General features: G+C 42.0%; 1 protein-coding gene across 4 annotated transcripts; it reads right to left on the reverse strand.

Annotated features, from left to right (window-relative positions):
• Window positions 1-595: 595 nt before the first annotated feature.
• Window positions 596-10,580, reverse strand: CLBA1 (clathrin binding box of aftiphilin containing 1). 4 transcript variants are annotated; one of them, XM_085061203.1, is made up of 6 exons: window positions 10,377-10,580; window positions 8,931-9,615; window positions 5,278-5,426; window positions 3,742-3,871; window positions 2,335-2,448; window positions 596-1,358 (listed from the first exon to the last, which is right to left on the reverse strand). In XM_085061203.1, the coding sequence occupies exons 2-6, from the start codon at window positions 9,384-9,386 to the stop codon at window positions 1,191-1,193; spliced, it is 1,017 nt and encodes a 338-aa protein (XP_084917329.1). In that variant the 5' UTR covers window positions 9,387-9,615; window positions 10,377-10,580; the 3' UTR covers window positions 596-1,190. The 4 variants fall into 4 exon arrangements, with proteins under 4 accessions (XP_084917329.1, XP_084917325.1, XP_084917328.1 ...); XM_085061199.1 differs by having other exon boundaries at window positions 10,183-10,580; XM_085061202.1 differs by having other exon boundaries at window positions 10,167-10,580.
• Window positions 10,581-12,021: the final 1,441 nt, after the last annotated feature.

Genomic DNA, 12,021 nt, shown 5'->3' on the forward strand with positions numbered 1-12,021 from the left:
TGTACTGAGTAACCAGTGCACAGTCCATCCCATGCTAATAGCACTGAGGTATCATAAACATTACTGAAGTTATTACAGCAATTGTAATGTCACTGCTGAACAGTTTACTAGATTAAGGGTTGAAGTCTGTCAGTGCTTTATAGCATTTTTCATTCTAAGAGCAGAACAGGCACATCATTAAATAATTAACTGGCTTAGTTTTGGAACACCCAACTTTGTTCCCTGCTTTCAACACATGAAATACCAGTTGCAGTGCTTAGCAACTCTGTAAAATAAAAAGCCATATAAAATTTTCAATTTTGGAATGGCCAGAGCAGCAAATAGATCAGTAACTTGTGCAAAAGTTACTGCCAATGAATAAATAAAGCCTTTGCAGCTGGCAGGGAAGCAACGTGGATTTTCTGAATGACAGTGAAGTGCATCCCCTGTGGCACTCAAGCATGCAAGAAGGTGGGCAAGTCAGTAGTTACTATAAAATTTTAAAAGTGCAGGAATTTACAGCACTGTGCAGTGCAAGTCCTGAACTACACTTCTCAGCTTTTACAAGCAGGGAATTCATGGTGTAAGTGTGGCTGAATGAACCCAACAAGTCCTGTGACAATCAGCATCAACGAGGTGATTTATTTCAGTCAGAAACCAATGCCAGAGCGAAGCATTTTGCTGCCTCCACCCCTATCCCCACAGCAGGCTTCACCAGACAGAAGTTAAAACACTTTTATTCTGCTAAACCCCAGAGAAAGTCCCTGAATGAGGAAGGCTCCTCTCATTACACCCAGCAGAGGCAAAGCAGCAAATCTCAGCTGATCCAAACTGGAGTAAGCAGGAGAGATGGAGACAAGGCACATGTTACAACACACCTGAGACTTGGGTAGATTTTGGCAGGGAAAGGAGGTTTTTGATTGAAGAGGCAATAAGGCCTGAAAGGTCAGTAGTTTGGGAGAGTCCACCAGAGTTATCTTTAACTGTGGCTGCAGCTGCAGCATTTACTGTAAGAGACACAACTGCAGCAAAACTTTGGGCAAATTTACAACATTTGACTTCACAACTAAACATGAGGAATATCTTCTAATAACGTGGCTTTAGGTCTCTCATATGCAGCAATATGTCACTTTCCTAAAGAACATCTGTAGTCTACAGTACCAAGTCAGTAACAAAATGAAGGTAAAAAAAAGCTAAAAAGTGCATTAAGTTCAACAAACATCACTACTGAAAAATTTCATTTTTAGGTTGTGTGTAGCAAAAATGTGCTTCTTCCTTGGGATTGTTATAAACTGTGTGTTTTCATTTGATGACGTTGTCTTCAAAAAGAGGTTACAGCTGAAAAGGTGACCATGTCTGGAGTCTGGTGACACAGAAAGCTGTGTGAAAAATAAAAACTCAATTAATTTTTTCCATCCTACAGGAAGTTAATCACTTTGCATATTACAACCTAATTTTTATAAATTTTAAATTTTTTTAATTTAAAATTTTTCAGAGATAAAAGAAGAGACATAACCAGGAAGATAAATTGATAACATCCCATTATATAATTTGGCTTACTTTAAATTAGAAATAGCGAAATATGTTTTGTAATGAATTGTTCTTTGGGACACCAAGCTGCAAGGTTTGTTCTTTCCCTTATCAGGCTATTCCAGAAAAATATTGTCCATTTACCTTAACTTTGTATCACAGTTCTTTTTACTTTTATTCCTTCTTCATCTTTCAAGCCACTTCTCCTTTGTCTAAACCCTGTTTCTGTATTTTACACATTCCAAAGTGTGATTCAGCCACAGTGATCTCTCCCTCACATACTCACTGAAGAAAGCAGAATTGAATTCTGAAGGAATAAGCAGGACAGTCTTTTAAAGTTTTATTTCTGAATTCTCTAGCTTATCATCTCTTATATACAGGGTTCCCAGAACAGTGATACACCTTCACTGTCCAAGGCAGTTAAAGAAATAAAACAGAGCAATGAAAGTCTGCCTCAGACTATGTCTCCACAGTGACAAGAGCTGCTCAATTTTATTCTCCACTGAGGAAGGGACCTTGGGTTAAGAATATTCCTCCAAAATACTTTGTTAAAAAACAGACTGAGGTGACTGAGGTGTTTTACAGCAATGGAGAACAACACAATTTTCCTTCCAACTTGCATTGCTGTAATAAGAAACAAACAAGTTCCAAGGTACCTTTGCTGAAGCTGTCAGAGAGGTTTTAAGGAGCAAAAACCAGCTCCACATCCAAAAGTTATACCAGGACCAAACCATTACATGAGAACGTGTGTTAGGACAGCAGAGAGGAACATGGTAAACACACTCTGTGATTCCCTGAAGTGCTCACTTCCAGAGCAATTCTTACCTTGGTCTGGATCAATGCTTTGCAGTCATTAACACTGAATCCATCAAATCTAAAGTCCTCATTATCTTTGACATTTGATTCCTCAAAAATATCAGCCTGGCTGTCTGAAGTGTCCTAAAAAACATAATTTACACTTTATTTATTAATTTATTTATGCATTTCTATCTGATTTCCTAAAGAGGAATTCCCTGCAAATAACAGCCACTAAATTTTACTTTCTGAAGCTGTATTTTATCATGTCTCTCCCTTTGCATTAAAACAACTTTATGCCAGAACCAGTGCTACCTATACACATGGATCTAACTGTGACTGCAGTTAATAAAAGAGCCATTTCCTATTAGAATTAGCCTTAATTAACACCAAAGCATTGCTGAGAAATGCATCCTAATCAGTATTGTTAAAAGCAATACAATATTCCAGTAACAGACAAGAAGTAATCATGTAAATTAAAGCTGCCTGAGCATTGATTTAATGCCGGGGGGCAAGAAAGGAACAGAATGGGAGTTTAATGTGTTGGAGAAATGTCTCCCATTCTTTCTGTTAAATGACATTTCTATAAAAGTGACTTTTAAGAGCAAAATTGGTTTCTACCTTCAGCATTGTTTGTATATAACCTGCTAGAAAAATCAAATATGCCCATAAAATCAGTACCATGTCAATTCCAGCTTCAGCATTCAAATAATCGATTCAAACAGTTACTTCTGAAAATTACATGTGACTAATTAATCCCAACTAAAAAAACTGAATTCTATACCATCCCTGATACCTCTGTCTTTTCAAACCAAGAGATTGTTGAACAGAGACATTTGTATTTGAGATCTTTCAACACCATTGGTTTGGTCTCAATCCAATCGAAAACATACTCTCCCTCAAGCCTTGCAAAAGCAGACAGAGGAATAATGTGAGCAAAGGGGAAGTTGAACACACTTTCAGTTCCTATTCAGCAAAACCACCCAATAATTACTGTTACAGCCTCTCTGATTCAGATCTGATTTTCACTTAACAGAAGGATACTAGAGGCTAACAATTTCCCTGCACTCTGAACAAGAAAAGTAAACAATCCTACTGCACACACACCAGGCAGCTGATTCTCCATCTCTACCACCTAAAAGTTAATTCTCCAACTATACCAAAGCTGAATGCACCACCTAACAACAGGGAACTGTGTAGGGCAGACTTCAATGTAAAGACAACCAAAGTGTGATCCTGCACAATTTCATAGTTACTTACACATAAAATGAGAAAACACTAAGCTATCGTCCTAAAGAGCTCTCTGTAAAAAAAAAAAAACAAACTCGTGACTCACCCAGATCTAGTCCCTCATGCATCTGCATGAACAGCTTAGAGAAGATCAGATTCCCACCCCAGTGTTTATGCTGGCAGAATGGAAAACCCTTGTTCAATTACCTTTTGATTTGCATCTATTCCAAGAACACTCAGGAGGTTTTCTTGGCAATGAGATTTACTCCAGGGATGCCTTAAGCTGGGGGTGTTATCAAAGTCTCTGAGCATTCTCCATACACTTCCAGAATCCATGCTAGGAAACAAAACACAATTTGAGGTTTTCAGCTGTATCAGGTTTCCAGTGAACATATACAACAGTTATTTTCACTACATACAGCTCTATACTAACCTTAATCTAACAAGCAACTTATCTTAAAACTCTTTCTACACTTGTCCAAACTATCAACCCAATGTACTAATTAGCTGGCATGACAATTAGTGGAAGCAGTAAGTCAACATAACTGTGTTTTTGCACTCCTCAGATAAGTAGGGCACATTTCAGAGACTGCTACATGCCAACAGTGCAGGTTATTCAGCTCCTTCTGTGAAAGGTGGGCAGAGTTCAGCTCTGCACTTTGCATTTTCTGTCTCTCAAGTCCTTCTCCATCCCATAGGTCACACTTCACCTCTGCAGCAGCTCACCTATGAAACAAGCCAAAGGCACTCACTGCTGAAACAGTGAGAAGCAGAGAATTCCCTCAACAAGGTACTTTGGATTCTCACACTGCATTCATCACACATAAAAATTCAGTTGAGCTTCTCTTAGTTTGCAGTTGTCATTGACCTTAGTTACTCACCACAGTGGGTCAGGGCTTTTTTCTCTTTACTTGGTACTCTGCTATAATAGTGCAGTCGCCTTTACAATCATATTTCTCCACAAGTTTGGTGCTGATTAAAATATAACACACATGCAGGGAACTTGGCCAAAAGGGTGCCCACATTAAAAGTTATAACTACAGTTCTTCTGAGTCCTAGGACATTTCTCAAGTATGGTCTGACACAGCTTTCTAGACACAAAGCCTCAGAGCTATGAGAAAATAACTGCAAAGCTGTTCAGTAGCTACAATACTGCTCAGAAGCTGCTGATCCTTAAAAAATATGTAACAAAACTAGAAGTGTTCCAGCTGTCGCGTGAGAAAGCTTAGTTAATGATACTAACTGAGATTAACATAACCCAGGAAAGAATCCAGATGCACCACAGACTCTGAAGCACATCTGGTCAAACATGAGAAGAAGTTCCCAACTGGGAAATTTAGGGGGAGGGAAAAAAAGAAAAAAGTAAGTTGTTAGTAGAAGCAGCAGCCTCGGATGATGAAGAAATAAGTGGGATGTGCTGTAAAGGAAGGACAAGCAAACAGGAAGAACAGGCTGCCTGTTGGGTTCTGGCATTCCAGAGGCTTAGTCATAAGAAGGCACACCAACAGCAGGAAAAACCCTAAGCAGGAATTTGAAATTTTGATATATTCCCTTCATTGTTTTCCAATGGCTAAAACACCATCTATTTCCTCTAACAATATGCTACAAAACTGGTATGATCTATACACTGAAAAGCATGGTACTAAAAAGAATTTTAAGTAGACCACTTATTTTTAAATTATTAGATAAACAGTGTAATTGCTGAGGAACTTCTTCTTTAAACTGTTCATCTGAATTCATTACCAAAGTTGATTCTTCAGAAGTTCAGGAATCCCAACATCTTCATTATTTGCGTCAAGTACTTGCTCTAAGCTCCTTATGCTCTCTCTGTACTGTGGTACAAAGACTTCTGGAAAGCTCAACTTAAATATCTCCTCATAGCTGTGGTCTGCCTAGAAAAAAAGAGAGTTTTATTACATACACCATACAGGCCATCCCCATAGTTCATGAAAGGTCTAGTCCAAAGACTACAATATTGCTAGAGATTGTCTTACTTAATGGCTTTAGAATTTCTATTTCTATATATATATTTATATTTATATTTATATTTATATTTATATTTATATTTATATTTATATTTATAGCAGAGGGACTGAGCTCATATTTTAATGTTTTGAGTATTTACCTAGAATTAGAGGAAGGATGAGTTCCAGAGTCTCTGATGAACCTTAATCTCTGACTTCCCAATCATAGACTGATTTGCATATTAGCACTTGTGACTCCTCCTTCTGCTCAGCTAGCTCAGTCCAGGTCAAATCTGATGCACACATCAGTTCAAAAGCTTGTTTTGCTAACTCAAGACTCAAACATTCCTAATTCAAATGTAGCACACCTGCTAAATGCTACAGTTACCAATAAATACTGGCACTGTGTAAGTCTGCAAAAAAGCTGTGGTGAGGATGTTTCTATATCCTCATATTTGCACCAAATTTTTTCCAGCCTATGTTAAAAATCAGAGCCAGATTTACATCCTTGCAGCAACAAGGAGGAGCTTTGGAGGACTGACCACAAGTATGCAGTGACCCAAACAGGCCAACTGGAAGCAACAAGGTTATCTGACAACTAAGAAATACATATACAAGGGAAAACATGCATAATTTACATCCTATCCTAGAGGGATGTTAGCATGCCATCTGGTTCAGAAGCTGCATCCTTTTATTCCTTCAAAGAAGGAATTACTGCAATTTTCCAAATAAAGGCATTTAATTGACTCCACCACCCTGCCCAGGGACTGCCATCCAGGAGCAGGAACACTGTGTGAAAACTGAAGAATGGAATCAGTCAATTTGGGGTTTTTTGCCCAGCAATCAACAATTTAGTCTGAAAACTCTAAGCAGGGATACTCCACACTTTGATATTTTCATTTAATTGTAATTCAAACAGCTGAAATACTTCCACAGTCTCATCACACTAAACTCAGAGAAGCACAGATTTAATCTAAGGATAAGTGGGCAAAATCAACAGAGCTGGTAGAAGGCTTCTGCACTTCTGACCATGCTTCAAGGAACAGAATTTGTGCCCCAGCTGCTCCCTCCTGAAGAAAGGCCTTGCTAAAATTCCTGTCCTGATGAGTCACTGCTGGGGCATTCAAAGACTCCTGGGTAAATTCCTTTGAATCTCACCCAAAGTGTCACAATACTTTCAATTTGTAAATTACTTCCACAGGCGTACAACATGGAGGATCCTGACTGATGCCTGAGAATTCTGTGAAGCAACACTTGCTAAAGCACACATGATCAAGCAAAAAAACAACGTCCAGGTAGGCACCAAAACTGAAATGGGATGGGAGTCAAGGAAAAGCCAGGCAGCTGCTCTTGGTTTTGGGACTGGGGGAAGCTACAGCCCCAGGGAGAGAATCGAGGGAAGCACAGCTCTGCCTCAACTGCAGCATCTCCTGGGAGCTTTAGTGATGCTCCAACACACACACAAGCCACCGACTTACAGTTTAGCCAAGACAGATAAAAAGCAAGAGATCTTTTATTATCTTTATTACTATCTACTTTGGTGAGTTTTTCTAAAACCAAGTTTGGGTATTTTTCCATTTATCTTGTAGCTTTACACTAATTGTAATAAATCAATGTACAAAGTTCACATCAGTACTTTCTGAATAAATCCTCTATATCCTATTATATCAAAATACCCCATGGCTTAAACACATGCACCAGTCCCTCTCTCAAAGGCCAGTGTTTAAAGAGCACATGAAAAATCCCTGCAGTATTCAACTGTATAGGCAAAATACCCAGCCACTGCAAGGAAATGAATGATTATTTCCATCTTAAAACACATTATTCTGATCCCAATTGACATAATTTAATTAACTTAGGCAATAAATACTGAAGGTCAGACCTCTGACCTGAGAGGATTTCTAGAGGTCCTGTCCAACCCACCTGGCCTTTTTTCTATTGACCATACCAGAGCTGGAGCTGCAGCCCAAAGAGTTCATGATCTCAAACTATCAACACAAAAAGCACAAAAAGGGATAAAGGACAAGCTACACATGTAGTCTACACTCCAAGAAATCTCCAGCAGCTCTGTGGCTCTCTCTCTCTCTACCTCGAGTTGGGAAGAGACATCTTGAAACTCTAAGCATGGTAAACTTATTTAGCTTGTACCAAACACTTCCTTTTGCCTTTAATAAATGCAAAATAAAGAAAAGGCTTCAGTAAGATTAAGATCTATTGCTTTTGGAAAGAAACCAAGCAACCTGCTCTATTCCATTTCAGCTTCAGTCATTACAACACGCTCTTTTTTCAACAGCAGACTTCTTGTCTCCCATTTCCAGCATTAAAAAAATTTGAATTCTCTGTTTGTGCACACCAATAACCAGGTATTTTGTGTATCTACATTCAGTCAGTGTGGGCAACTTATCCCACCTGCATCTTTGTGCTTTCCCTAGTAATACCTCTGCAACAAGTCAAATTTCTAGGCAAGGGCAAGAAATCCTGTCTCCAGAAAACCCTCGGTTCCCTACACATCCTAAAACTCATCTAACAGACTACAAACAGTAAGGAAGTAGTGCTACAGATTAACCCCATGCAAGTCTTAGCAGATTGTTCTCTTTTTTTCAAAAGTTGTAATTTAGGATGGAAGTAGTAAAAATAGGGGGATTTTGTTGGGTATTTCTATGTTTTCTTCCCTTTTGTTACTTTACTTACTAACAAAATGGTGATGCATGTTTGGTCTACGTGGAAACACTTTCATCTCAACAAGTTATAAACTGAACCTTAAACTGAAACTTTTTTTGTGCTGATAAGGATTAATTTCATTATTTACTCAGAATTTTAGCTCTAACTTTGTAAGAAAGAATGTTAAGTCCTATGCTAAAAAATTAATTTTATTAAATAATTTCTATTAATTTCTTGTGCGTCACCATTAGTCTAAAATTCCACAAAAACTGTTGATATTATTCAGGAAGGATACTAAATAACAAAAGTCATTGCTTTTCCCAATTTCCAACTCAATGGAGTGTGGGTTTACTTCAGTAAGTTTGCAGGCAACTCACAGAATTTCCGTCCACCCTGCTTTTGTCGCCCACCTTCCAAATTTGTCATTTCCCATGCTCTTTCTTTTTTAGCCTTTAAACTGCATATGCTTCAGGGCAAGGTTCATGGTGCCTACGTGCTCACTTATTCCCAGTGCCTAGAAGCAAAGTAGTGCATTACATTCTTTAAAGCTCTCCAGCAGGATAACTTAAGTATTTGTCAAACACTCTGAAGAAGCTGCTTCTGTTCCACTTGGGTTAGCTGCAAAGTAGCTGGACAGTCTCTCTCCATGTACAGAGAGAAGACATATATATAGACATATATTACCCTCTATAGAGAAGACAGACACAAATCCTGAGGTGCAGGAAGCAGTCACACAACATTTCTGGTCCTTGGTCTGCTGTTCACACTTACCTCAGTCGCAGAGCCCCAAGCCTGCTGTACCCCATGGCACAGAGATGGCTCAGCACACAGGTGGGCAGCAGAAGTGCTGCAGCCTCTGCTGCTCAGCTCCAGATCAGCTCCAGAAGTTTTTGTTGACTTCACCAAAACTTCAGGGTTCTGATTGAATCTGTCTGATTTGTCTAAGGGCTCCGTGAAGCCTTCAAAATCACCCCAGGAACCGCTGGGTTCCGAGGTACTGAAGTTGCTCTCAGAAAACCCCTCACAACTCCCTTTGCTGTTCATTGCAGGGAGGCTTTGCTGCATTACTGCATGATTAACAATTTCTTCATTGCTCATCCTTTCATTCCAGTTGCAGCCACTTTCTTCAAGAGACACACCACCTGCTCCAGCTGCCAGGTCTTTTGGAGACCCACAGTGTGATATGTCTGTATTAGTAAGACTTTCTACCACCGACAAGTTCTGCATCTTTGTTCAAGAGAAAAAAAAAAAAATTGTTGAAATCTGTACTGCAAAAAGGTTACTGAAGTTCAGTTGCATCAGAAATATGAGTGTTTCCAAAACAAAATCAAATTCTTCATTTCACCCCAAAGAATAACAAGAGTGCTGAAACAAAACAGGATGTCCTTCAGCCTCTCCTCCAGTACTCGGCATGTGCATGTTATTCGGCCCCCACTTTCTGTGTAGAGTATTAAGCCTGCAAAGAAAGGATTATAAATAAATACCTCTGATAAGGGCTGTGTAGGAATAAAGATAGCTGATAAGGTAGGAGAAAGAATGCTTGGGTTAAAATAAACACATTCCGGCATTATCCACTGAAAACTGCTGAAGGCAAAATCATTTAAAATTTACACTTAACTATCTGCTCACACCACAAGAAAGCCACTAAATTGGTGAACAATACTCAGCAAATACATAACAGAAGTTGCTGGATTATTAACTCAGTACTGACTGAATATACTGGAGACGAACCAAAATAACTACAGACAACATCCAACACTTTAAAAATATGTTCTGCAACTACTTCACTCAAATAATGCACTTTCTGCCTGCATGGGCTGCATCCCGACTAGAATCCTGTAAAAATATAGGATTTCCAACTGCTTAGGTCAGTGAAGCAGATCTAATAAGCTCAATTTGGCACCTGTAAACGACACAGGCAGCGCTGCATTTATCACGTCAGATCAACCCCATCTCCTCAAGCATTTTCCCGAGCTGCTTGTGGGGAGAGGGTTAAAAAACACTCACTCAACGCGCTTCTCACCGGGCTGCCGCAGTGCTTAACAGAACTAATGTGTGTTTTTCCCCCTAGTTTCCTTCTCAGACGGGCCGGGCACAGACCAGGGGTGCGGCAGGTCCTTCACCCGCCCCAGGGACACGGTGGGATCCCGGGGACAGCGGGAGGGACAAGCGGGGGACGCGTCCGGAGCCGCGGGAGCTGCCGGGGAGCGGTGTCACCTGTGCGGGGACAGGGCAGCCTCACCGCCGGTCCTGCTGGGAGGGAACAGCCTCGCCGCCGCTCCTATCCGGTGACAGAGCAGCCTGGCCCCGGTGCAGCCGGGCACGGAGAGCCTCCCCGCCGCTCCCGATCGCCGCAGGTCGGCAGGGGCGGGCCGAGGTGTGCGGGGCGGAGCGGCACCGGGGACAGCCGAGCCCTCTGCCCGTCCGCCCCAGCCAGGGCAGGGAGCCTCAGCCCATCGTCAGCCCTCGCTGCCTCCCCTCGCTTTGCTCTGAGCAGCGCCTCTCCATCCTCTGCCCCGGGCCTCGGCCGTGCCGCCTGTCCGCACCCGCATCCCTTGGGATACAGAGGCTGGGGCTCAAATTGTGATGTGGAATAGAAAAGTATTCACTTCCCCCCACAGCTCCTTACAGCAGCCTGGCAGGCTAAGGATCCCTTGGGTCACAGAGGCTGGGGCTCAAATTGTGATGTGGAAAAGAAAAGTATTCACTTCCCCCACAGCTTCTTACTGCAGCCTGGCAGGCTAAGGACACACGGTTTGATGGTGGTGGCTCCCTTTTGCTTTTCATTTGAGACTAGGTAGAATTCACATGTAGTTGTGAAGTTCCAGGATATGGATTTTTTAAAAGTGTCAATCAATCCACCCACTAATATAACCTTGGGATAAAATAGTAAGAATGAACTAGCAACAATCCTCTTACCCTGTCTCTTCTTTTGCCCCCCAAGGTCCTCCCTCTCTGCTGAGGCTTGATCCACTCACAAAAGGTAAAGCTAGAACTGTGGGTCCAGTGTGGCAGATGGGTCACCCCACAGCCTGGGGTGACCATCCCATCCCATCCCATCCCATCCCATCCCATCCCATCCCATCCCACCCACATCTCAAGGAACAGTGTGGGCTGGAGGCTTCATGCCCAAGACTGACTGCGCCCAGGCCTGGGGGTCAGAGGGAATGATGCAGAGAAAACTCCTCAGCTCCCTGTCCTCAGGCTGGGTTGAACATCTGGGCAGTCCCAAGGAACAGGGGACAGTCGTAAAAGCAAGGAAAGAGGTTTTCTGGAGCAAGGCCTGAAGTAAAAAGCTTTTTCTAGGCACTACAGTACATATGTTCTCCAGCCCAGACACAGACACAGGCACTCCTCCCACGCATCTGACTCTCATTCCAGGCTGTAGTGCTTTATCCGAGGGCGAGAGGCAGGATTTGGGAGCAGTGCCCAGACGCAGAGCCAAAGAAACTTTACTGGCAACGGTCTGAAAGGTTTTTTTAATTTGTTTTCTTTCTGCTTTGGAGCGGTTTCCTACCCTCCGTGGCCATCCCGTGGCAGGCTGCAGCTCTCAGGATATCCGACCGGCTGGGCGAGACTGTGATTCAGCCCCAAAGCGTCTGACACCGGCTGGGATGGCGTCACCATCCCACGCTGCACTCAGCTAGTGCCGTGGGGACCTCAGGGGTTCCAGCTCTCTCTTCAGTTTTGAAGGGAGATCAGCATTTTTTTGCAGTGACTGAGGTTGTTTTGCTCGGCTTTACGTTTCCACCTTTGTCTTCTCGAAGGAAAAGGCCACAAACAGACAGCACAAAGGCTGAGATGCTCCTCTCCTCCACCTGGCTTTGCATCCGGAGGGGAAGGGGTGTGTGGGTTCTGCAAA

The sequence above is a fragment of the Lichenostomus cassidix genome, chromosome 5 (genome assembly GCF_008360975.1).
Source record: "Lichenostomus cassidix isolate B80296 chromosome 5, HeHo_3.0, whole genome shotgun sequence".
Lineage (NCBI taxonomy): Eukaryota > Metazoa > Chordata > Aves > Passeriformes > Meliphagidae > Lichenostomus > Lichenostomus cassidix.

What these genes read in the sequence shown, in the direction of transcription:
- CLBA1 (XM_085061203.1), bottom strand. Translation starts at nt 9,386, where the DNA reads ATGCAGAACTTGTCGGTGGTAGAAAGTCTTACTAATACAGACATATCA. An exon ending in GAATAGATGCAAATCAAAAG is followed by an intron (nt 2,449 to 3,741) that starts GTAATTGAACAA and finishes TATGTTTTTTAG; the next exon opens with GACACTTCAGACAGCCAGGC. An exon ending in AAGCATTGATCCAGACCAAG is followed by an intron (nt 1,359 to 2,334) that starts GTAAGAATTGCT and finishes TTTTTCACACAG; the next exon opens with CTTTCTGTGTCACCAGACTC.